This window comes from Eretmochelys imbricata, chromosome 11 (assembly GCF_965152235.1).
Source record: "Eretmochelys imbricata isolate rEreImb1 chromosome 11, rEreImb1.hap1, whole genome shotgun sequence".
Taxonomy (NCBI): domain Eukaryota; kingdom Metazoa; phylum Chordata; order Testudines; family Cheloniidae; genus Eretmochelys; species Eretmochelys imbricata.
The window spans coordinates 32,447,271-32,474,541 of NC_135582.1; the positions used below are offsets into that span (position 1 = coordinate 32,447,271).

The 27,271-nt window shown below is 38.0% G+C and overlaps 1 protein-coding gene across 6 annotated transcripts in view; it reads left to right on the forward strand.

The window, feature by feature from the left end:
* Positions 1–27,271, forward strand: part of TANC1 (tetratricopeptide repeat, ankyrin repeat and coiled-coil containing 1) — a 217,418-nt gene that overhangs the window by 92,222 nt on the left and 97,925 nt on the right. For all 6 annotated transcript variants that reach the window (XM_077829708.1, XM_077829710.1, XM_077829712.1 and 3 more), the window contains one exon: positions 19,464–19,568. In XM_077829708.1, the coding sequence (XP_077685834.1) occupies positions 19,464–19,568 (105 nt within the window). The remainder of the gene's footprint in view (positions 1–19,463; positions 19,569–27,271) is intronic.

Below are 27,271 nucleotides of genomic sequence, written 5' to 3' on the forward strand. Positions count from 1 at the left end.
TAGCCCTGGTCTCTGGCTGTTCAAACTTAGCCTCCAGGCACTGAGCCTCTGCGCGAAGCTTTCACCCTTCTCTTCACAAATATTATGGAGAATACAGCATGTGGCTACAAGCATAGGAATACTGTCATTGGCCATGTCCAGCTTCCCATACAGGCATCGCCAGCGGGCTTTTAAATGGCCAAATACACACTCAGCAGTCATTCGACACTTGCTCAGCCTGTTGTTGACCCGCTCCTTGCTGCAAGTTGCCCCATGTATGGCTTCATAAGCCACAGCATTTAGGGGTAGGCTGGGTCTCCCAGGATCACAGTGGGCATTTCGACTTCCCCTACGATGATCTTCTGGTCTGGGAAGACAGTCCCTGCTTGCAGCTTCTTGAACAGGCCAGTGTTCCGAAAGATGCGTGCATCATCACCAGCCTGCGTTAGTGTCCATGAAACGCCCATGGTGATCCACAAGAGCCTGGAGAACCATTGAGAAATATCCCTTGCGATTAATGTACTTGGTGGCTAGATGGTCTGGTGCCAGAAGTGAAATGTGCATTCCAACTATCACCCATCCGCAGTTAGGGAAGCCCATTTGTGCAAAACCATCCACAATATTACGCATGTTGTCCAGAGTCATGGCCTTTTGAAGCAGGATGCGATTAATGGCCTTGCACTCTTCCATCAACACAACTCCAACGGTTAACTTTCCCACTCCGAATTGGTTAGCAACCAATTGGTAGCGGTGTAGAGTAGCCAGCTTCCACAGTGCAATCGCCACATGCTTCTCCAATGACAGGGCAGCTTTCATTCTTGTGTCCTTGTGCCACAGGGCTGGGGGGAGCTCATCACACAGTCCCATGAATGTGGCTTTCCTCATGCGAAAGTTCTGCAGCCACTGCTAGTCATCCAAGACGTGCATCACAATGTGATCCCACCACTCAGTGCTTCTGTCTCGAGCCCAAAAGCATCATTCCACTGTGGTCAGCACCTCCGTGAATGCCACAAGCAATCTCGTGTCGTAGCTACTATGTGTGGTGAGATCGTTGCAGTCCACTTGCCTTTGTAGTTTAAGGAATAATTCCACTGCCAGTCGTGACGTGTTGGTTAGAGCGAGCAGTATACTGGTCAGGAGTTCGGGATCCATTCCTGCAGCCTGAAAGAGGCAGGGTGCACAGGACACAAACCATTGAAAGATGGCGCCAAATGTGGATGGAAGCACAGAGATTGCTTGGATGTGAAGGAATGCATCACTGGGCATTGGGACTGGACCCAAAATGCCCTGTGGTCCCCTCTGCCTTCCCACAAGTCTTAGCGGCAAAAGAGAAAGAGCTGCTCTGTGGGATAGCTGCCCAGAGTGCACCGCTCCAAATAGTGCTGCAAGTGTGAACGCGCTATTGCTCAGGCAGCTGTCAATGTGAACACACAATAGCGGTTTGCCTTCTGCGCTCTGTAAGCGGCACTGTAACTTTGCCAGTGTAGACGTGCGCTTAGTTTTGCGGTTCTCAAACTGTGGATTTGTTTCTCCAGAGATAACATGCTTGTTAACGCAAAAATAGTTTTAAATAAATAAATAAATAATATATAGAGGTGAAAAATAAGACCTCAACCCTTTTGCCCTTCTGCAAATTTGTGCACACATAGTCAATCCCTAACCTCTCTCTAAAAGTGCAAAGTTTCAAAAAGTTTAATGAATAGAAGATTGTTGGGGGCGGAATAGCTCTGGAGAAGGAGAAGAAGTCTGGAGATAAATTTGAAAAGGGAGGGACAGGCAGTAGAAACTGTTTGAGCAGCATATTCCAGAAGTGTTGAGGTCTTTCTGAGTGTAACCTTCATTAATTTGAGATCTACCATACCATTCTCTTACTAGAAAGGAAAACCTATAATGGCAGCAGGCCGTAAAAGAAACCGAGTTTGGGAATAAGAACCATTCAAGAAATATATGTTTGCTGATGATGATTAAAGAAAGTCATACCATGAACTGATGGAAGTCACTTAAGCACTTGGATTCTGAGACTGTTGAAGTAATAATCTCACTTTTAACAACAGTAGCTTCTTCTGCCTCTGTAGAAAGAATATTTTCTTCCTTTGGACCAATTCATTTCAAATTGAGAAATAGTTTGGGACCTGAAAAAGCAGGAGAACTTGTCCTTCTTTTCCAGATTATGAACAAACAGGAAAACGAAGGTGAGGATGACTGAGTTAGCTGCAGAAGCCATATTTTAAGTTTCTCATGTTGACCTGCCTGCATAGTCGATTTACATTTTGTTTTCTGTTTTTAAATATTTTATTTAACTATTTTAGTTAGAAACAATTTTAACAAAAACAAACCTGATTTTAAAAAACTTGAATGTTTAACTAAATTCAAAAATTCATTTGCTTGTTTTGTTAAAATATTATATGTTTGTTGTTGAAGAAAAAAATCCAGAATACATAACGTTGTTGTTTTAGTTAAATAAAACAATTTAAATGTCTGGTGATGTTCTCCTCCTAATACAGTATGGCAAGAAAATCCTCCAAATATTAATGATTAACCTGTTGAATTGGAGATAGTTCACCTCCCAATGACTTCATAAATGTCTGCTTCAATTACCTTTGGTAAATGAAATAACCAAACAATCATTCATTTTCTGATATAGCTGTAAAACTAACCTGAAAAGTTTTCAAAATAAATCACTTAAAAATGTATAGTGTGTACCTTCTAAAAATGAAACCTACATTTATCTCTGAGTTGTGAAGAATATGTATTAAGGTTATAACAACCAACAAGAATGCACTTTTGTGTATAAATCCATGATTCAATCGAGTCTTCCTGACTAGTAGTGATTTTAATCAATTTGATTTAAATCAAATCCACCCTGCTACTTATTGTTTTGTTTACCCTGTGACTTTCACACACAAATGTTGACTCATTCAAAACATTGAGAAATCTCAAGAAATCCTCTTGTCTTGTTATTTTGTTTGACTGTTTCACAGTGGAATAATTTTGAAGTTTTTGGGACTACTGCCTGTCATTTAAAAGCTAGCAGCTGTTAAAACATTTTTCATTAGTGGATATGGCTGCTTTGTTCCATAGGAATATACCAGACGTATACATTATGCTGGTATGCTATTCCTTTTGAATGTTGGAGAATTTGAACTGGCAAAGGAGGAAGATTTTACATAAATGAACCGTCATCTGGGATGGGGCAATAAGAGATGAAGAGGATTCCAGCAGTATGGCTTTCACAGCCATTTTCGGTGTTATTGTATCAGCAGTTTATGTAGCATGGTGATATTCCCATCTCAGAATGTGGTTGTCTGAAAAGAGAGAGAGAAGTGAGGAGAGCACAGAAGAAGGTGGGGGTTTTTTGTTTTGTTTTTTGTTTTTTTTTAAAAAAAAACAACAAAAAATACCCATAGTTGAGAATAATCAAATGTTAGGAGAGATGGTGGAAGCAAATGTTAATGAAATAAAGCGATACCTATCCCACTTTACTGGGAGACAGGTATGTCAGAGCTTCCAAATGGTTTGTTTATTTTGTGTCTGTGATTTTATCAATTTTAAGACATGGCCCTGTACTGCTATAATTGGTCACGTGTCTTAGAACTGCTCTTCTGAACTAGAGTTTGTATGTGGATTTCTTAAATTGAAACTCCATTAAGTATCTGGCTAAACAACATATTATCTGAGTCTTGAAACTCTTAATTTACGTTAGTTTGTTTAAGGAATAGAATAGCTGTATTGTAGCCAGCATTTTATGGACTGACTTTCTTACCTTGTACCATGTCTGTATACATTAATAATATGAAACCCACAGGGTAAATGATGTAAATTTGAGTTGTCCAGGATGTAAAACAGACTTGTCTTATTTTTTGTGTGCTCCTGCCATCACACTGTTATAAATCACAGTTTAAAGCTTTCAACAATATTGGTAACTTTCCCTTCCTGTGTAGGAAAATTTGGTTGGCACTTACGTTCAAGAAAATGACAGTATTTTTGGCCCCTTTTATTTAAAGTAAATTTTCACACTTTATTTTAGCATACATTATTGTGTACTTTATTACAGTCTTTTTCCAGTCCCATTGCTATATTTACTGATAAAATAACATTTAGTTTGCTGGTTAAGTACACTAAAGACAATTTTATGCATAAAAGTACTTGCATAGATAAATAGTTTTAAAATAATTTGAGGAGAACCAATCTGACATAGAATCTTTTCTATAAAGTAATGATACATCCTTGTGTCATTTTAATGGTTTAAATTAAAATTCAGTCACAGAACAGGACTCTAGTTTGAGAAGTCTGAAACAAAGAAAAGTTCAGTATAAAATAGCTTGGCAGCAGCTGTCTCCTTCCTTTCCAATCTCTCATCTCTTTCCCTTTCCCTGCCCTCTCCTCTGTGTCTTGGCTTTTTTTGATGTTTCCCAACACCTCTTGATATAATGGTGACTGCAGGTTTTTTTTGATGGTGCACGCAATATTGGAGTCAGATATCTGTCTGAACAGGCACTGCATCAAGCAGCACTTTGAGTGGAGATGGAGAGACCATTTCTTTCCTACTCTCTTCTTTCTCCCCCATAATAGTCCTAAATTGTGTGGGAAAACTGTGGTCTCAGTTGTTACAATTTGACTGAGTGTTATCCAATTAAACAGGAATAAATTAAGTTTAAATTTGGAGGGGAAAGAAAAAAAGAAAGGCAGGACAGTATTGTGGGTCTCATAGACTCATAAGTCAGAGGGGACCATTGTGATCATCTAGTCTGACCTGCACATTGCAGGCCACAGAACCTCACTCAACCACTCCTGAAATAAATGCCTAACCACTTGTCTGAGTTAATGAGGTCCTCAAATCATGGTTTAACCACTTCAAGTTACAAAGAATTAACCATTTACACTAGTTTAAACCCGCAAGTGACCCATGCCCCATCCTGCAGAGGAAGGTGAAAAACTCCCAGGGTATCAGCCAATCTGACCCAGGGGAAAATTCCTTCCTGACCCCAGATATGGCAATCAGTTAGACCCTGAGCATGTGGCAAGACCACTAGGTCTTTTGCTGCTGGCGGTCACCGATAGGCCACATGCCACCCCCTCCATAAACTTATCAAGCTCAGTCTTCAAGCCAGTTAGGTTTTTTGCCCCCACTGCTCCCCTTGGAATGCTGTTCCAGAACTTTACTTCTCTTCTTGTTAGAGACCTTCACCTAATTTCAAGCCTAAACTTGTTGATGGCCAGTTTATATCCATTTGTTCTTGTGTCCACATTGGTGCTTAACTTAAATAACTCCTTTCCCTCCCTAGTATTTTTCTCTCTGATGTATTTATAGAGAGCAATTATATCTCTCCTCAGCTCTACATGAGCGCAAGGCCTGCCTGGCCATCTACCATAGCTGGCCCTTCACCGAGGGCTGTGCCTGCACCCCAAAGCAGATGGCTGCAGCCAGATTCATCCACTGCCCCAGTGAGAATGGGCCTGATGTGGTTCAATGCTGCTGCTTCTTCAAGGAGCTGGAAGGCTGGGAGCTTGATGATGACCCCGTTGATGAGCAGAGGAAACACACCTCTTGCTGGGCTTTCCTCTCCCTCCATAAGAACCCTGTTGACCTGACACTGCAGGAGTTCCTGAAACTGGATAAGGAATGAATGAGAAATGTGATTTAAAAAGCAAATCTTTCAGAAAGTGACGGAATTTAAAGAAGAATCAAAGTGTTCACGTTGTGATATTGAGGTCTCCTAGGCCCCTGCGATTTGCCTGTGTGCGGCATCTGACTTGTGTATATGGAGCTTTCTGGAGCTGCCTCTTTGTGCCTGGGTAGTGCTAGTAGTTCAGGTCCCTTTCATGCAAAACTCAAAGGGATGTATACTTATAAACAAAGGGGGAAATTTTCGGAATCACGTTAAGGGATTTAGGACCACAATTACCATTGACTTGGACTGCTTCACCTTGGCTTTCAATGAGGTTTGTGTTCCTAAATCTCTTACATGACTCTGAAAACCTCCCTTTTGAAATGATTTTCTGTCTCATGTTGACACATATTTCCTGTCAGCCTTCTTTTGGTTAGGCTAAATAAGCCAAGTTCTTTGAGTCTCCTCTCATAAAGTAGGTTTTCCATTCCTTGGATCATCCTAATGGCCCTTCTCTAAGGGTCTAACTTAAACCTACAGAAGGAAAGCACTTTAGCGAAAGCTAGCACTTGACTATCCTATTGTGTAAAAGATACTGCAAAAGTGTTAAATCTGACTGAGTTCAGGTAATCTGCTGTCATATACAGCTATAGCACAACATTTGAAAGTGACACAGTTACGACCAAAATTTAGGTTTTATTTACAAAATTATATATAGGAAAATATATAAATCAGAACAAAATGTTTTAGTTGAAATTAACACATTCATGGAAAGAAATGTACCTATTTTTTCCATGTGGCGTGTATTATCCCTACTACAATGAACACTTTCCTAATTCATATGGGATATATAGCTTCAAGGTTGTTCTGTTTTCTTGTAATTTATCTAGACTTTATTGAATTGCTCCCGATTACTAACCTAAATGACATTTTGGTGATGTCAGTCTCTTTTAGTTCATGTATTCCTCTCTGCAGCACTGTACTACGTATGACATTGTAAAGAGACAAGGTTAATCTCTCCATTGTGGAAAGATTAATTAAAGATGTAGTTAGTGTGTGAAGTATATGTTACTTCAAAGAATTAAAGAATTCCATTCCATCATATGTATCTTTTTGATGCCTATAATGTTGTAATTTAACAATTCTGTTTTTTGACCAATCTGTGCTGGGGAGGGGATGAGAGAAACACGACAGATGTTAGCATGTTGCTTAATGTACTACTGGAAGGTACTTGAATACCATTGTGACGAAGGCGGAATAAAAACCTATACCGAATGTGTTGGCCTTTAAAGCTAAATTTGCCAGCAAGTATTTAGACTGCAGTTCCAACTAAATGAGATATAGGCCTACTAACCAGGCTAAGCCATGTTGAAAGAGTGTTCAAGTATATGCAGGAACTGTTTAAAAAAAAAAACACAAACACACACACACATTCAAAAATACCCTGGTTCCTTAGGACTGTTGGAGCCCCAGTACCCACAGGCTTCTGGGGGTGAGGCAAAGGAATTAGTTTTTTAACAAGTTTACTTCTAAGGCTTGTATATACAGAAAAAATCCACACACACACACTGTCACTGTCTGTCTCTCTCTCTCTCTCTCTCTCTCTCTCTCACTGTTTGTTTAATAAATATCAGGCACTGTTATAAAACATATAGTATATCAGGCAGCTAAGTACATGATGTTCCATTTTTTATTTTTTTTTGCTTCACAGTGGAAGACTATATTATTATTTTTGATGGGCATGTGGAAATCCTATTAGTGTTAAGCATACATCAAGAGGAGATTGTATGCTGACATCTATTAGGGAAACATTATACCTGTCTTTGGTGTGCTTTTCTAATCTTGGTATTAGATTTGATTTGTGTGTACTTTGGGCTTACGCTAACGTTACTAGTACAGTAGCTACAACAGGGTTTTTAGTTGTTTTTGTTTTAATATTTCTGGGTATGAACTTAAAGCTTGTGAAAGGTTCTGCATTGAAAGGTTCTGCTCCCCACCCCCTAAAAGGCAGAGCACAGGAAGTGTCAGGGCAAGTTTCTTACCACTGTGCCTCATCCCTAATTTGGAGGTTTGAAACTGCATTAGTACCAATTATGTCCTCTTGAAATGAAATGACATGCTGGGAACTGGATTGAGATCAAAGTCATTTCATGTAAGGCACGAAATAGTCAGCAGGTGGTAATAATGTTCATTTACTAGACTTGGGCAGGAACTTGGATATGAAAAACTAATTTCAGTAGTTTAGAAAGTGCAGTGTTAGGAGACCAGCATGTTTCCTCCACAGTGGGGAAGTCTTCCACTGTATGGAGAACACTAAGTCAGTTTTTCTTAATCTGTAGTCTACAAACCACCAGTGATCCACTGAGCACTTGTGGATCATGTGGGGCTGGCTGCTGTGCTCCTCTCTTACATCTGCTGCTTTAAATATCCAACTTACTGACCTATGTGGGGTTCTCCTGTGTATGAAATGATTGTGGTCTCTATGAAAAGCCTGGACTCCTACCTTTCAGCTGCTTCTATAAGAGGACCAAATGTAGCAGCATCCTCTGGGGAACCCTGTAGCCAGGGCTAAGATGGAGCCAGTACATGGGCTTTATGGCATACCAGTATCTCTCTGAAATGACTGTATTTTTCTTCAGAATCTCAGTTTTTATTTTTGAAAAAGTGGCTGTTATGGTTGCAAAGAAACCTCAAAAATATGAACAGTGTGTACTTGATGCAGAGATGTTTATTGGTCAAGGCACACAGCTCTGAAATGTATGATTATGTCCACATTCATCTTAATGAGATGTTAACTCAGATTCCCAGACATGAAACTTAAATACTAACACCATTAACTATTTTATTCCTCATGTGAGAAAGGAAGGCCTTGATTACAGATCTCCACTATTTGTTATGTCTGAGGTCTTGTTTTGGTGTCACAAGTGGATGGTGGTTGGTGATAGCTACACTTATTTTTTTTTTTTTTGTCCCTCAGTCAAGAAAGAGCCAAGCCTACGGAGCTTCGTAGAGTCCATGAGCATATCCAAGACCTGCCAAAGAGCTTGCAGAATCATATTCTGAATATCTGTAAAAAATATTGCGATCGGCATCCCATTTTGGTTAATCACATGGGCTGACCTTAGTTTGTGAGCAGAGCAGAGCCTGGTGAACATCACCATCTTTTTTCCTTCCTCCCTCCCAATTCAATCCCAGATTACAGTCATAAGAGGAGGGGACAGAGGAACCATAACTTAAGTAGGAAAAGAACCAAGAATTGCTGGTGGAACTGAAGTTCCTGGTTCATTTGGAGTCAGGAGCTTCCTTAATGCAGTACTTGAGAGAGGAAGTTGGCAAAAGAACGGAGGGAGCAAGGGCAGGGAGGAGCCTGGGTGAGAAAGTGAAATAAGATGGTGAGGTGAATCTATTTTGTAAAGGAAATTTAACATTAACAACATAAACAAATTATGTGCAGGTATACAAAGTAGTGTAATCTTCAAAGGGATGACATGGAATTAGGTATTGAATAATAATTGTTAAGGGAAATAGGAACTCAAGTGCATTTTGGTTGGATGAGTAGATTACTGGCGAAGGTATTGGACTTTACTATAGTGCAGATCACAGTGGTAGATGGGCCATCATTGATATCTTGGACTTGGCCAGTTCCTCCTGCTGCAGTGACGATAGTGCTCCAGGCTTGAACTAGGGAGAAGCCAATTAATATTTTTAAAGACATTAAACAAATGCAGTTCATCTTTCAGGAGGAGTAAATTTCCACTACAAGTGTAAAATTAAAGTTTTGTTTAGCAGTAGGTGCTGAAAGTTGTAACTAAGAAGAATAAGAGGACCATTCCATACACTTCAGAGGTGAGATATCTGTTTTAGGCCCCACTCCTGTATGTATTTCCTCACAAGCTTAACTTTACACATGGGAGCAGTCCCTTCTGGTTGTTTGCAGGACGTTGGGAATATTCATAGATTATATTAATTTTTCTTAAAGGCTGGAAGGGACTGTGATGGTCCTCTAGTCTGATCTCATTCATGACACAGTCCATAGAACCCCCCAGTAATTCCTGCATTAGGCCCATAACTTTTCTTTGAGATATTGCATATCTTTTAGAAAGATATCCAGTCTTGATTTAAAGACTTCAAGTGATGGAGAATACACCTGGAACCTAGACATTCATTTTCACTCCTGCCTCCAGGCCTTCCCTGGGATTTGAACTCAAGATCTTCAGCATTGTAAGAGAGCACAAGATCTGTACAGATCATTAGACTACCTCTGTTGTTAAATCCAAAGAAATCTTGCTGATTTTGATCTGCTGAGATGCCCCAGCATGTATCTTTTAGTGTCATCGCAACCTCTGGTGGGTTGGAGAAGGGTGGAGGTGTCAGTATTTTTAAGTATCTCAGGCTTTCAAAGTAAGACGCTCTGAAATCTCTTGTAATTGTCCTGTATGCAGCATTAAATAATGCATTCTGGAACATCACAGCTAAGTGGAGCTGGCCAGTGTGGAATTTGGAGAATGTTTGTTAGATGTTAGTGTGCCCAATACTTTTCTTATCATGATTGGTTGCAATATTCAGCACGGTACTTGAGTAAACAGAATTTTCATTTTACATTTACAATTTACTTTTGAATGGTTTATCTTTGAGCCACAATTAAACTCTGCTAATGTGTCCCTTTCTAGAGTAATATACTAAAGTTTATTACCGTTTGCTGGTCTTCCCTGTAGTAATTCATTGTATCTGTTGGGGGCTGTAAGCGTTGCTAGTCAGTTTAAAATGGCTAAAGAAAAAAGTTATTTCAGCAATGAGTCCCAACTGCTCTGCAGCTGAAAAGTGAGATCAAGGTGTTAAAATATACTTTGAGGATATTTCAATTCTGAATTGTCACTTGACAGGCTTTTGCTTATTAATCTTGTTCTGATTAGAATATTTTCTCATAGAGCAGAGCAGAAAATCAATCTAATTATAGTGCTATTTGCAGTTGAGAGTTGAATTACTGTCTTCTGAAAGGAAGTGGTTATGTTTCTGAGGAATGCATTTTGAGATGCTTTACGTATCACAATTTTTTAAAGTGTCGAAATAGCACCCTCTGGTGGTAAATGGTAACTAAACATTTTATTTTATTTTTTTTATTTATAAAATTTACTCTCATACTCCTTGCGCACAAATGGATTTATTTTTAATTACTAAATTAATTTTCCAATCCATAAACTCCTGGGCCACAGATTAGGCTGTAAATATATTCAACAATCTCCACCCTGAGTGGAAGTCTGAAAGAAGAGAGTGGCTTTAAGCCATACCATGAAAGAGTGCAGGACACTGTGTGCAGTTGTGGAATGAAACACTCCCTCCAGAGCATCCAGTTTGCAGGCCCCAATCACTGAAATCTAGACTTCCCATCTGATCTCAACTGTTGCATCATAGATAGAAAGATGGTCTCTCACTAGGCCAGTACCCAAATGGTAAAGGGTTTGGGTTTCTTTAAGAGCAGTTTCAAAACCTTGAATTACACCTGGAAATCAACAAGAAGTCAACGTAGTCTTCAGGGAATTAGTGTAATATGGTCCCTGATGCTGATGTTGCCATGCAGGTGAGCGGGATCATTCTGCATAAAATGCAGATTGAGTGGCCTTCAATGGCAGCCCCATTTATTACATTACAGTAGTCAAAGCAGAAGGTCACAAAGGCATAAATATCCATATCCAAGAGCAATGATTACATTTGGCTTTTCATATATGGATTAAAAATATAGGTGCCCCCTGAGAACTGAGGAGTAGTTGGGGACCTACAAGCATTCCTAAATTGTGTGCCTCTTTTCCTAAGGGTGGGCAGAGAAGTAGACAGCGCATGCACCACCCTTGCAAACTTTTGTTCTGATCCTAGGCTCATTTGTCATCAGCGTAGCATCTCCCGCCCCAGTAAAAGGAGTCAAGAGACTGGAAAACTTGAAATACAGTCTAAGCTAAATGGAAACAGATTTTACTCTGAAAGAAACTACCGAAATTATCAGTATTGTGTGGCATTTAATCACCCTTCAATAAAATACTCATCAACTTTCATCCAAACATTTCACAGTACATTACAAACGTGAATTCAGTCCTGTGAGGGTAGGTGAATAATTATCCCTATTTCACAAATAGGGGAACTGGTGCAGAGAAAGGACAAGGTATGTCAGCAAGGCAATGGCAGAATCTAAGCATGCTGACTGGGTTGTGTTGTGGTTCTTTTGTTCATTTGTTTTGTATTCAGATCACAAGACATTATGGCCTACTTTAAATTTAAAGGGACACTTTCAAGGACTTAGGGTCTACAGGATTTTTTTATGTATAACTCAATAGCAGAAATGTTTTCCTTTCTTTAAAAACAAAAGTTTTTTTAAAAATGTAAACATTTCCTTGCAGTGTCCTTAAGTCATACATTGCAGCATTTTAATTGTACCTGAGAACTAAAGAGTGAAACTGAGCAGTGTACTTATTTCACTTTAAATATTCCTCTCAGTGGCCAGGGTGTGTATGGAGAGGAACAGTAAAAATTGTGAAAGAAAACTCGTAATTAAAACTAAAAAAAAAAAAAAGCATAAATTAATCTAAAATAGTGGTAATAGTGTAGGTAGAGTTAAAAATCCATTTCCCCTTTTCTTCTGGGAAATATCTTGAGAATTTTTAAAGGAGCAAGTCCCCGTCTGCTTACTCTCCTCTCCTCTCCTCTCCCTCCCCAAGGTTACTCCCACCCTGAAACTCTAGATATTGTAAACTTTATGTCCGTGGGAGAAAGGAAAAACCAGTCTGATATGGAAGACAGCCAGCCTGTCTATCTGTCTATCAATAGTGATCATTTAGAAGATAGGGGAAGAAAAATAACAGAGGAAAAGAGGTGGTAATGGCATGATTTCATTTAGCCTGTTGACTGGATTAATTGATTGGAAATCGCTGAAGAAGGGTCTAGTGTTAAGGCAAGTCATCGGTCCAGTAGATACCCTAGTGAGAAACCAACAGATAAAAAACCGTTCATAGTCATATCCTAAAAGGTAGAAGTCATGCAGTTCCTACCAATGCAAGGTAACAGTTTTAAATCTAGGCTGGATGAAACCCTAGAAAAATTCAGAGTAATGGGGTTTCTATCATGTCTCATGGGAGTTATTCCATAGCTTACATTTCCCTTTTCTTGATTTCATGTCATTACTCCTGGGTAAACCCTATATATCCTCTCCATCCATAGGGTCTCTATTCTTCTTGGTCATTTTCACTATATTCTGGCTGCACTTGTACAGGTGGATGGAGTAGTTACAGGCAGTTTGCACTTTTTGTGCATCTGCACGATGGACAGCCAGAATTCTGTTGGTTGAACTCAGAGTACAAGATGTATTTGGTAAATCTTGTTAGCAATGGCGCTAGATAAGCCAAATGGACAAGAATGGCCTCACCTCCACTCCACACACAGTACATGCTAAAGCAGTAGTTAACCTTGACTGTAGGGAACTTCTGTTTTGCCACTCCCACAAAATAAACTTTCGCTGCTTATTGCTCTTGGTTCTGTTATCCTCTAGGACTGACATTTTTCAATTAAAAATTATTAATTTTAATGGGAATTGGACATCCATATCCCTCAGGCAGCTTTGAAAACCTAAGCCCAAGAGTTAATGCTCTTTCTTAATATTCCATTAGTTACTGAGGATAGAAGTTAGACTTATGGAAGAGATTTTGACAGAAGCATCCTTCATTCCTCTTTTTGAAAATGGATTGTAAATTTACAGTAGAAGCCATTAAAAAGATTAACATTTGTCAGCTGTTATGAAGAATTATCACAGAGGTACTACAGCTATCTCCTATTCAAAGTATAAAGAAAAACTGGTAATCTTAGATGCTGCTGCATGGTAAGTGTTGCCAGATGCAGGGTTGTGAGTTCAATCCTTGAGGGGGCCATTTAGGGATCTGGGGCAAAAATTGGGGATTGGTCCTGCTTTGAGCAGGGGGTTGGACTAGATGACCTCCTGAGGTCCCTTCCAACCCTGAGATTCTATGAAATGTTGACTCTGTAATGGTGAAGTGCTACTTTTTTGCCAAATCTTTGGTAACTCACCAGTTGCCTTTGATTGATTTTTTTAATATCAGTTGGTACATAAAGTTCAATTAATTTCCATAATACCCTAGGATGCATGTCATATGATGAGGCTGATCTATACACCTTAAAAGTTTACAAGTATGCTCATTTAATGGGGTCTTTCTTGCTTACTAATTGTTCAAACTTTTTCATATAAAGTTAGATTAATTTATAACAAGTGACTTTGAACCCCAAACTTTGGAGTAGTTACTCTTCAGATTAGGGCTGTCAAGCGATTAAAAAAATTAATCGTGATTAATCGTGTGATTAAAAAAAATTCATTGCGATTAATTGCAATATTAAACAATAATAGAATACTATTTATTTAAATACTTTGGATGTTTTCTACATTTTCAAATATATTGATTTTAATTACAACACAAAATACAAAGTGTACAGTGCTCACTTTATATTTATTTTTATTAAATATTTGCACTGTAAAAAAACAAAAGAAATAGTATTTTTCAATTCACCTCATACAAGTACGGTAGTGCAATCTCTTTATCATGAAATTGCAGTTTATAAGTGTAGATTGTTTTGTTTTTGAGTCCACTTATGTAACAAAATAATGTAAAACTTTAGAGCCTACAAGTCCACTCAGTCCTACTTCTTGTTCAGCAAATCACTCAGACAAACAAGTTTGCTTACATTTGCAGAAGATAATGCTGCCTGCTTCTTGTTTATAATGTCACCTAAAAGTGAAAAGAGGCATTTGCCTGGCACTGTTATCGTCAGCATTGCAAGATATTTACATGCCAGATAAGCTAAAGATTCATATGTCCCTTGATGCTTCAATCACGATTGCAGAGGACATGCGTCCGTGCTGATGATGATGGGTTCTGTTCGATAACAATCCAAAGCAGTGTGGACCGACACATGTTCATTTTCATCATCTGAGTCAGATACCACCATTAGAAGTATAGTATAGTAGTTTCTGCATCAGAGTTTTCTTCTTTTAAGACTTCTGAAATCATGCTTCACACCTCAGCCCTCTCAGATTTTGGAAGGCACTTCAGATTCTTAAATCTTGGGTTGAGTGCTGTAGCTATCTTTATAAATTTTACATTGGTACCTTCTTTGTGTTTTGTCAAATTTGCAGTGAAAGTGTTCTTAAAACGAACAATATGTGCTAGGTCATCATCCGAGACTGCTATAACATGAAATATATGGCAGAATGCAGCTAAAATAGAGTAGAAGACATACAGTTCTCCCCCAAGGAGTTCAGTCCCAGATTTAATTAACGCATTATATTTTTAACAAGCGTCATCAGCATGGAAGCATGTCCTCTGGAATGATGGCTGAAGCATGAAGAGGCATATGAATCTTTAGCATTCTTCTATTCCACCCTTTCTTTAATCTAGTTTAGATAGATAGGGCTGCTACTTTCCTGATCTGGAGCTAACTTGCATCAGTTGAAACTAAAATATTCAAAGTTTTTCAGCATCTTACATTTCTATGAAAGATGTACAAAAGATTAAAACTGTTAAAATTCTGGTGCTTGCTGCATCTGCAGACCATCAAAAAACTATTCTAAATAGCACTAGAATGGTTCAGGTAATGTTGAAAACCAAGCATCCTCTGAAAATTATTTTAGCTTCCATAAATGAAAACTAACCTGTGCCCTTCCTTTTGCACAGCCTGGAGAATATACTCTAAGCAAAACCTTTATGTTCTCATCATTCCCAAAGCATGCTTTATTTGGTTGTTTCAGCAAGATGGGACCTAGTTAGTTAAAGAGTAAAACAGGCTTCAGGGACACACTTATTTGAGTGTTTATATGAAAATGAAATCTGTAATCCTAAAAATGAATAACATGCCTTAAAGCAGTGATACTCAGACTTCAGCATTCAGGAGCCAAATTAGCAATCAACATTACACAAAAGAGCCACAGTAGTGTGAATTCATTGTTTAATTTACTATTCTATCTAATCTAATCTAAAAATATTCTCAGAGTAAAATGACTGATCAAGTATTCTGCAATTGGTTAATAACATAGTAAAAGCATCCTGATTGGTTAATAATTAAATCAATGTTTTTATATCATGTGGTGTGAAGAGCTGCAGGAGGCGCATTAAAGAGCCTCTTGCAGCTCCCCAGCCTCTGTGTGAGTATCGCTGCCTTAGAGCAGTGGTTCTCAACTGGGGGTACCGGTACCCCTGGGAGTACTCAGTGGTCTTCCATGGTGTACATCAACTCATCTAGATATTTGCCTAATTTTTCAACAGGCTACATAAAAAGCACTGGTGAAGTCAGTACAAACTAAAATTTCATACAATGGCTTGTTTATACTGCTCTGTATACTGTACAGTGAGATGTAAGTGTAATATTTATATTCCAGTTGATTTATTTTATAATTATATGGTAACAATGAGAAAGTAAGCAATTTTTCAGTTATAGTGTGCTGTGACACTTTTGTATTTTTATGTCTGATTTTGTAAGCAAGTAGTTTTTAAGTGAGGTGAAACTTGGGGATAAGTAAGACAAATCAAACTCCTGAAAGGGGTGCAGTAGTCTGGAAAGGTTGAGAGCCACTGCCTTCGAGTGTGCAAGCATTCACAGCCTGACATTTGCCTACTTAAACAGCCTCCGGGCAGATATAGACCAAGCAGACAAGTAGCAGCAAAGACATCAACATGATGTCTTTTCAACTAGCAAGTTCTATATTTTGGGACTGATTCTCCTTTTATTTACTGTAAAACTGTGGGAGAGGAGAATCAGACCCAATGATGCATGCAGACATCTTTTTTTGTCTGTCAAGTAAACCTCCTGTGTAAAATCTGTTGTTCATTTGACGCATTACTGACAATACTTTAGTTTCAGCATAAAAAAGCACTAGCCTGAAACCTTTTTGTACTTCTTGTGTGTGTTTAAAGAAAAAAAGTGCAATAACTAAGAGGCAAACCATGTAAGAATATATTGTTCAATGTAACATGAATTTAGAATACAAAAGTGTTATGGACCATTTAGTTTTTAAATCATCCTTAGTTAATTCCATTGTGTTTTATGTGAAATCTGCGTGAGCTGTAGTATGAATCTTACGCACTTTTGTCAAAAGTTCTACAGTTAACATTTATCCAAACTGTTCTTTTGGCTTGCAGAATTCACGAAGATGATCTGTTGGTCAAAAATAAAATGTTTTACAAATGTAAGATAACAGTGTGAGGTTTGGGGCAGGTACGGTTTTTTTGTTTTGTGCAGTGTCTAGTACAATGGAATTCTGATATCCAATTGGGATGCATGTATGCTACCAAAGTAAAATAATAAATGGGGAAGATTGAACATTCGATCCAAAGTATTTGACTCCCTTATGTATGGTGCTTTATAATGTACAAAATTATACAATATATTGTACCCTGAAGGTAGATTGTCCCTAAGCTAGGGGGAAATTCTACTAGTCTGAAAGATAGTGGGCACAGAGGCCGAATTCTGCCAGTCTTACTTATAATGAGTAGTACCATACTCTGAATAAGATACTACTTAATGTGCGAAAAGTGGCAGAATCTGGACCATAATCTCCCCATCTGCAAAGTTTATATGAAGAAAAGAATTGGTGTAGATATAAATGATTGTTTGTTTTAAAAAAGTGGAATGTTTGGAATGCAGAGGCTTCTTTATTTGCTTTTATTGTTACTGTGGTCTAATGTAGGTATTTCAAAAATATGCTCAAATAAATTGGTTAGTCTCTAAGGTGCCACAAGTACTCCTTTTCTTTTTGCGAATACAGACTAACACGGCTGTTACTCTGAAACCTGTCAAAAATAAGAATAAACAATTATGCAACCATTTCACCTTGGCCAGACTTCCAAGAAAGGAAAAATCTTCGTCAACTTCCATTATGGCAGTATGGGATTGGACAGAATCTGAGACTGTGATTGTCTAACTCCATAACACAACTGGAGGCTAATATCCAGGGAGGAAGGGAAAATGGAACTACTCAGGCAACCAGCTCTATCCGTGTCCTCCCCCAGGTCCAGTAAATTGGACTCCTCTGACTGAAGCAGTGTAGCACCTCATGTCTCAAGCCCATGAAAAACACTCTGTCCCTTCCCTCAAATCATCTTTCTGGATTTTAAAAGTGGTTGTATGGATTACCCCAGTTACATGGAGAGTGTACACAGTGTGCACAGGGAATATGAGAAGAGAATTTTGATTGTTTTTAATATCTTGACTTTGGACTGGTATACGTGCCAATACTGCCCGCCACTCCCCTGCCCCAGAATGTCCTGGGTTTCTGATATGATGTTTATAAATCTGTGTTTTGTTCAGTTTTTCTCCTTAAGTAAGTGTAATATATTTGCCACCTTAACTAAAGCTTCATAAAATTTTCTGTCTGGGGTTATATAAGTATAAGGCAGATGCTCACTCCAATCCTGCAACATGTTGTGTTCAGGTACAGTAGTCTGCCTGCCTGTGCTATCTATTGTACTATTAAGATAAGAATTCAATCCTTCAACTTCCTATGTAGTGCATACTGTAGATAATGAAAAGGTGACTTGCATAATCACCACAGGTTATACTGCTGCCAGAGTCTAGTGAGTTGAGAATGGAGTTCCAATATTAGCTTTGAATTTTGTCCTGTTGCAGGTGTAGGTCAAACTTGTTAAATTTTTGCCACAAAACAAATATATTTTAATAGTTTTAATCTACCTGTCATTCTTAATGAATAGAAAATAGAAGTTAAATCATTCACTGTAAAATTAGTATGCTAAGCATTATAATTACAATAAATGTAAAATACATTAATCTGGAACAATTTTCTTCATAGAAGATCAAATTTATTTTAACTAACAAACTCAGAATAGATATTTTTATAACGATGTTTTCTGTACAAGTGCACATGAACTGAAAATGTTAAGGGCTAAATAGATGGAGTTAATTTATGTTGGTTTAATATTACTAGTATTCTACTTTTAGTCAACCCTTAGATGGCAGCATTGTTCTCATTGTGTTGATATTTTTCTGACCAGAAACTCTGTTTTCATCTCATGTTTCCTGTAATTGTTAAATCTCATTTAGCAAAGTATACTCTCATTAATAATCTAAGAAAGAAAACATGAAGCTCAAACTAAGAATGCTTTAGGTATCAATTTAATTCAAAATTTTTGTTCTGTATTTTTTTTTATGATGATAAAAGGTAGTTTAAAATACCAGGTACAAATTAATTTAATTTTTAAGCAAGAGCTGGGAAAGCAGATGTTTTTATAAATGAGAAACAGTTGGTTGACAAAAAGATATTTTTCTCCCTCAATCTCACCTTCCCCTTGCAATCAGACTGTGCGGCATTGATTGGATAAAATACCCAGAAATATAAAGTTGTTGGACTGAAGTATTCTGAGTGTTAGTGTTGCAAGTTGTCTGCTTACTATAATCTTTGTCTAGTAGCTTCAGAGATATTAGAGTTATCTTCATACTGAGTTGGAAAATTTAAGTTCTGAATAGAGGAAAGTAACTGGCAGCTGTCTGGGTTGGAATATGTCTAAGTCACCCTCTTTTTACATATACTGGACACTGCTTCAGGAGCGTCACAGCAAGCAAATTGCTTTTGTTTTCCACCAGAGTTTACATTCCAAAAAGTGAGCGTGACTCAAGTTTTTCTTTCCTCAACGGACTGTAAGAGAGGAAGTGCAGCAGTTCACTGATCTTTATTATAGTAGCTCTCTGTGTGTGTGTGTGTGTAGTAGGTCGTCCTTTAGGTTTATTTAGATCTCTAAGGGTACACACTGTTCATTCTGAAACGTGCTTTCCATCTGGAAAAAATTAGACACACTAAATTTTTTCCCGCTGCAGGTCCGATCAGGAAGCCCAAGTACGTGGAAAGTCCCAGAGTGCCAGGAGATGTGGTTGTTGTACCATCGAGAAAAGTATCAGAGCCAACAGAACCCAATCAAAATGGTAAGAATGTATTTTCAGTGCTCTTTTATTTTATTTAATGGCTAGCTTTTCATTTCAAAGAGAGCTGCGCTATGCAATCATGGGACTTGAGTCTCTCTTGTAAGACTGTTTTGCACAATTAAATGCATTTGTAGTAAGGAGGAGAGGTTTCCTGAAAGATTGTGATCTTTCTAAAGTCTAAACTCTTGGAGCTATGTACCCTGTGAAGACAAAATTTGAATGTGAGGGTTGTGGGTCACTTCTTATGCTAGAGGCCTGCTTGAATTTTTCTGAATTGGTTTTTAAAAAGTTGATTCAAAGTGTATAGTTTTATATTGAATACAATACTGCTGTTAAAAAGTTCAGTGAAAGCTTGCAAAATAGTAGGGTAATATCAACAGATTTCTGTGTTGGCAAAGCTGGTAACAGATATCCCCCTCAAGTTAATTGGTATTCCTGAAAAGTTTCAAATTCATAAAATTTGACCAGCACATAACGAAGTGTAGTTTCGATGAATGTCATAGAAGAAAATGACAATCAAGTCAGTATGTAAGTATACATACTGAAATGAGCATTTCATTTTCATGGTTGCATTTTTGATCAATTTACAGCTTTACTGACCTCATTAAGGTCATTGCATATAATCAATCCAGTTACAGTTGATCAAATCTTTTTCTTGTGCTTCAATTTAAAAGGCATTCTTAGGTTTGAAAAGGAATTATTTATTTTTAAAATAACATTACTAATATTTATTATATCTTTATTCAATGAAAATAGGCAGGTCGGTTATAGTTAGTTTTGCATTGTGTTCCAGTTCTTCTTCTTCCAATGCTGCAATGATTGAGGTTGTTAAAACTTCAATGAGAGTGGTTAAAACCAAGCCAAAAAAAAAAAAAAAATTAGTGAAACTTCGGTAGAATATTCTGACCATTTGTGAGTTTTTTGTTGTAAACCTACTTTTTTTTAAAAAAAAGATCTTATATTTGGGGACTAAAACTAACATTTTCTTTCTCAACATTAAAAACAAAAACACTTTAAATAATTCACCTTTTAACCTATTTATATTTCCAATTTAAATGCACCAGCAAAATCTGCATTGTTATATTTTACTTATAGTTAAGAATGGAAAAATTGGAGACCTTTTTAATGGGCAGGACATCTCAGTAAATTGGCTTTTGGTTTCAAGTTTTTCTTTTTCTTTTTGATCAACTAATGTGATCAGTCATCAAGCCATCTGATTGATTGACCAGCATATATCCTATTTGGTATAACACAGATAGTCTGGGAACACCTTGCCCTTCCTTACCAGCTCTGTTCATAGATGCATAGAATACATTATTCTCCCTCATTTCAAGTGCCACATCTAACAGTGACCCTCCATCTAGCAGAGTAGAGCCACATTCTCTGAGCAGACAGAAACCTTACTAAAGATTAATGCTAAGCTCCCCACCGTCTATGACTGAGCAGTATTTGCTGGGTTGAGGAGTTTAGACTCTCTCTCTTCTGAGGTATAGCAGCAAATTTCACTACCGCTTGACCGCAAGCCTGGAACAAAATACTATTTTTTAAAATAATCATGAATCACAGAAAGCGAAGGAACCAAAAGCTCATTATTAGATGCTCTGTCACTGTTCCAATTGTTCTGGGGAAAAATTAAGGCTCTGAGAGCACTTGCTGTAAGGCCAATGGAAATTTAACAAAAAGGAATCAGTGTAAATGTGGATTAGTTGTGGTCCAACACAATTAAACATTAAATGACAATTGATAATAGCCAATTGTCAAGGTTTCTCCCCCACTCTGAACTCTAGGGTACAGATGTGAGGACCTGCATGAAAACCTCCTAAGCTTACTTTTACCAGCTTAGGTTAAAACTTCCCCAAGGTACAAATTAATTTTATCCTTTGTCCTTGGAATAACCACTGCCACCACCAAACTCTAACTGGGTTTACTGGGAAACATAGTTTGGACATGTCTTTCCCCCCAAAATCCTCCCAACCCTTGCACCCCACTTCCTGGGAAAGGTTTGGTAAAAATCCTCACCAATTTGTGTAGGTGACCACAGACACAAACCCTTGGATCTGAGAACAATGAAAAAGCATTCAGTTTTCTTACAAGAAGACTTTTAATAGAAATAGAAGTAAATAGGAGTAAAGGAATCACCCCTGTAAAATCAGGATGGTAGGTACCTTACAGGGTAATTAGATTCAAAACATAGAGAATCCCTCTAGGCAAAACCTTAAGTTACAAAAAAGACACACAGACAGAAATAGTCATTCTATTCAGCACAATTCTTTTCTCAGCCATTTAAAGAAATCATAATCTAACGCGTACCTAGCTAGATTACTTACTAAAAGTTCTAAGACTCCATTCCTGTTCTATCCCCGGCAAAGCAGCATACCAACAGACAGAGACCCTTTGTTTCTCTCCCTCCTCCCAGCTTTTGAAAGTATCTTGTCTCCTCATTGGTCATTTTGGTCAGGTGCCAGCGAGGTTACCTTTAGCTTCTTAACCCTTTACAGGTGAGAGGATTTTTCCTCTGGCCAGGAGGGATTTTAAAGGGGTTTACCCTTCCCTTTACATTTATGACACCAATGCATTTTGAAATCTATATGGTATCTTTGAAGTTTCTGTGGGGTTAATCAATTTGGTTTTGTAAGCCAAGTATCTAAATCTGACAAAGGTAGAAATAATTGGAACAGATATAATAATAAATATGGGTTTAACACAAGTGGAAAAGCAGAATGAAGAAGTTGATTAACAAGAGAACCATTTCTTCTTTTTGTTGAAGTGTGGTTCTACTCTGTAAAATGATTTTAAAAGTATTTGGAGGTTACATGTTTCTCTCAGAGAAATGGCTATTCCAACTACCAGAGCTGAAAATTTAATCTGCAGGCTGGCTTCTTTCCTGTCAGTCATCAACACCTATTGCAAAAGTTCTGGAGGCAAAAACCTGCTCTTCTACACCATGGCTTTCAATTCTATTTGAAGAACAAAAAAAATAGCTTTTGACTCACCCTCCCAGGGCTAACTTCTGTTTGTCACTAAAGCAGCGGCAAATATGAGACTGAATACACACAGAGAACAATTCTTTTTAACATAGTCATTTTTCCTAGTAGAACTTTGCTTAAAATAACTGATGGTTAAAGGGATTTTTGCAAACTTAAATTATAGCAACTTATATACGTTGTATTGAGATTTACTTGTAAATACATTGACATAATGGCCAATTAGTTATGTTCCAGGTTACGAGCTGTCACATACTGTATTCAATAGAGTTGCTGTCTTGACATATCAAGAGGTAACTTGGAAGATTAATTTGCCACATACTGTTTATACAGGAGTTGTCCCTGACCACCATTAGCTCCACCCCTGGTAGGCAACGGCAGGGCCAATTCTGCTCCTGTCTCTTCTAAGGGCTTTCACCTAGCTATGACATTTTCACAACCGTATCTTCCAAAGTGGTTAGTGACCAAACCCAGGGAGCATCCCCAGGGCACCTCTCCTTTGTTGGCAGACACTCATTTAAAATTGTGTGTGTGCATTCATGCACGTCCACATCCACCAACTTATGTACATCAATTTACTACTCAGGTACACTTTTATGCCAGCTCTTTTTTGGCTCTTTCGCAGATCTCCCAGCAGAGTTCTTGACCATAAATGCTAAATAGCACTGCTGTTTTCTGTTCTTGGAGAACAGCAACTGCAGGAGTTTTAAGGGACCTGGATCCCAAAAACCTGCACTGTCCCAAATCTCAGTTGTAATTGCTAAACAGGACCGACAAGGCCACACCACAGCTGAAGTCTTGTACTCAGTTTTATAAACCCAATTCCTATCAACACCTCATCTGTAATTACAACATGCAAATTAGCAGAATATAACTGTCTTGAGTTCCTTTTTGGTGAATGCAAGATCGACTACAAAAAAAAAAAAAACAACCAGCACCATCTATGAACTGATTTTGGACAAGACACCTGACATCTTTTGCAAAGACCTGGTTTAATGCCAGCACCAGCTCTGTTTACACAGGTTAATAAATGCAACAAAAACCAAGAAGGATTTCAGAAGAAGCGAAAAGGGAAGGAGAATGGGATGGGATAGTAGTTCTGTCCCCTTACAATCTCCTAGGCAGCAAACATCCCCACCCAGAAACAAAATCCATTTGTATGTATTCACATGGGTGTGAAGTGAAAGAAGAAGAATTTAGGGCTCCTAATGGTTTACAGGCCTCTAGGTGAAGATTCTTGACAGTTTCCTAGACGAACTATTAGCCTGCAATTTACCATTGGAAATCCCAGGTTCGGCTTCTTGGCAACATACACATAAATGTATTTAGGGTATTCTTGATGTTAATCTTGTTGTCCCACATAGAAACAATGTATTTCATACAAGACCTCACTGGCCTGAAATCCAATGTGGGGCACAGCCCCAGGGTTCAGCTGGACTGTTTGCTAATTTTGTATGACAGATAGCAACAGTATCAATTCTTTAAGTCCTTTTTTCTGAGATGAGGATCTAGTAAAAGAGATCTGTGCAGTTGTCACCCCAGACTGAATTACAGCAATTCACATCTTTGGGGATCAGCACACTTTTCTTGCCAATTCAAGGCCCTGATCCTGATATCTTTTGTTAGCTATCTAATGACCAGGACACAACTGCCTGAGCAAGCTCATCTCCATCTGTTGTCCCAAGAAAACAGGAATGATGCAGCTTCAGAATCAAGCACAAAGGTGTGAGAGCTGAAGTTAGAGGGATAAAGGGGGTTTATCTAGAATGATAAGATGAGAGTATTTTGGCTACTTTTAGGGCAAACTGCAAGATTTTCCTTTATGATAAAGCTCTTACCACAATAAATACAGGGCTTTGTATTAAAAGAAACCAAAATCAAACACTCAGAAAAATACCCCCAAAAGATTTTCGTAAAATCTGGGAAGGGTGAAGAACAGAAGTCCTACCATGGACCCAACAATGCAGATGTAATTTACCTGTGCAGCTTTTAGATATGCCAAAGGTCCTAGGTTCTCTAGAAACTAGATATTCAAAAAAGGGCCCTTGTCCCCCCAGAAAACTTAAAACAAAACTGTTTTTCATGAAAAATGTCAACTTTTTGGTGAATTATCAAAAACCAAAATGTTTTGGCCAAAATTTTTTTGCATTTTGAGCCTTTGGATTTTTTAAAACAAAATATCAAACATTTCTACAGAAAGCAGACACTTTTCATGAATAAATTTGTGTAACCAACCCCCCAGATTTCTGTTTAAAAACAAACATTTTTTTAATGTAAAATTTTCAACCAGCCCTAACAGAAACTCAAAGATTTCAATTCCTGGCTTCTCTAAGCAGATAAGAAGGCTGTCAGTTGTTGTGGTCATGTGTGGTGAATTATGGGCACATGTTTGTTGGGAAAGGGACAAAAACTGCTCCCCCTTTAAAAAAACAACTACTACTTTTTCTCTCAAATTTAGGGAGGCACCACAAAGTAATAGTGTCTATGAAAAGCAAAATCCTCATCTTCAGAATGGATTTGTTGAGGTTTACGCATTTGAGGGTTGTAATACTGAAAATAGCTTGACAGTGTCCACCTAATGCCTTCTGTTAATTGGCATGGTTAAAGTTCATTTACCTTTTTAATTGAAACTTGGCTTTCCTGTCAGAAATATCATTACTGACTGTATAATATTCAACAGCTATAAATTTGAGAGGAAAGCACTGCTTATACTCCAGCTGCATATAGAATCAAAATGAAATTGAAAAAAAGTCTACGTTTTGCATTCAAATCATACTAAGAAACACATACGTGTGGAAATCCAAAGAATCATGTGTGATGACAACTCTTGCTGTTATCTTAGTTACAGAAAAATGGTACCCTAATGTTGTTCACCTTACAGATATCCTCTTCCTAATATCATTAGGGGAGAATTAAATACTTTTAAAATACTTAAATAATTCTTTATGAAGCTTCAGATGAACTGAAACAATTACAAGAAATGTATAAATTAGAAACAAACAGGTGTGTAATCAGTTGAAGGATGTTAAACTTGTAAAGTACAGCTGTTGGGGGACTGGATGGTTCAATGCAGCTCAAGACAAACAAAGTAAAATTTAGTTATTGCCTTCTGGGCAAACTGCCGAGCTGTACTTAATGTTGTTGGGTGTTTTGACTTGTGCATCTTTTTGAAGCTGGAAATCAAAACTAATTTTGTGCTTTTTCCCTGCAAATGCCACTGAATGTCAGGTATGTCTAATACTGCAATTTTGAGAAGTGTGTGCACTCTTCTCAAAGAGCACATTGAGGTGCAATTGATAGTGTGAAACTAGAGGAAGATGATGACAAAGTAGGTCTGGTACGAAATAATCCATTTCTTCTTTTTGGTAATGTACAAGGCTCAGAGATGAGGCTTATCTTTATTTCTGGCCTCATTTTGGATACATCAGTCGGTCAGTGCACCAGGACTTTGAAGTGCAGCTCAGCAACTTCTTCCTGTCTCGAGAGATGGCAATATAACACAGTTTAAATTTAAAATAATACATTTTGGCTTCAAAAACTGTCAAATAAACAGGTTTTGTGATTTGTGTTTGCATAAATTGATGTATTTGTGCATTCATGGTGAACATCTTTGAGCATCTGATCATCCTCTGTAAGTTTAAGTACAGAGGGCAGCCTGACTTCTTATAAGAATCCTTTAACTGTCTCCAGATCCTCCCTAATGTGCTTCACCAGCTAGGAAGAGATCCTTACTATGTGCAAGTCACTTACTCTTTATCTGTTTTTTCCATCTGTAAACTTGGGTATAATGATGCTTACTTAGAGCCAGCCAAGTACACTGAGAAACTCTGCTAAAGAAGTCTGAGTTTTTACACAGTCCTCCTCTGACAGTATTGTTGGAAGATTGAGGGTGGAGGCCCCGTCCTCTGATTTGATCAAATCTTCTCTCCAAAGAAAGATAAGAAGATATTGCAGCATGGAACTGCTGGGACCCCCTGACTGCGCGTAATCCAGAACAAGCAGACTGCCATAATCCAAGCAGTTTAGTTGGTTAGTTCTTTGTCTTCATGATGGAAGAAGCCAGAGAAAATCTTAGCCTCCACCACTGCATGTGTGCCCCTGACCTGGTCTCTGTTTAGAGCTCCTGATTGGATTTGGAACAGGTTACCTTCCGCTAATGCATTTGAGCAGTAGCCTGGATCATTAACTCTCTCAATCCTTGATAAATTGAGTTTTTGCACCTAAGTGGTTGGATGCCACAGTTTTTTGAATTGGCAATAGAGAACTATATTGTGTACAATGTTGGTTTGAGGAGGGGAGTTTTTATAGTTGGCTGGTGACAGTGCTGATAACAGACGAGAAGACATGGGGAGGTGGTTTGAGGATGTGTGATTAGCACATCAGCTAGATATTTTTCCTTATCAACAATGAAATAATTAACAATTTGGACATTTTAAAAATGGCATTTTTAGATTTTGGCATTTACACCCTGTTTAGATGAAAGTTACCTGTATTAGAGCTTATTGCTCCAGTCCATCTGCAAACTTGGGAAGACAAGACTGCACCGATTAAATTAAATTATTTTAAAAGTTTTCTTTGCAGTCATAAGGTTGAGAAACTTATGCACTGAATGCAATAAGAAAGCACAAAAATATGTTGTTTTTGTTGTTATATCTGTAGTTGGGACTGCAAAAGGTTTAATTAGTAACCTCTGTTTTTATACACATAACTTTCCAGAAT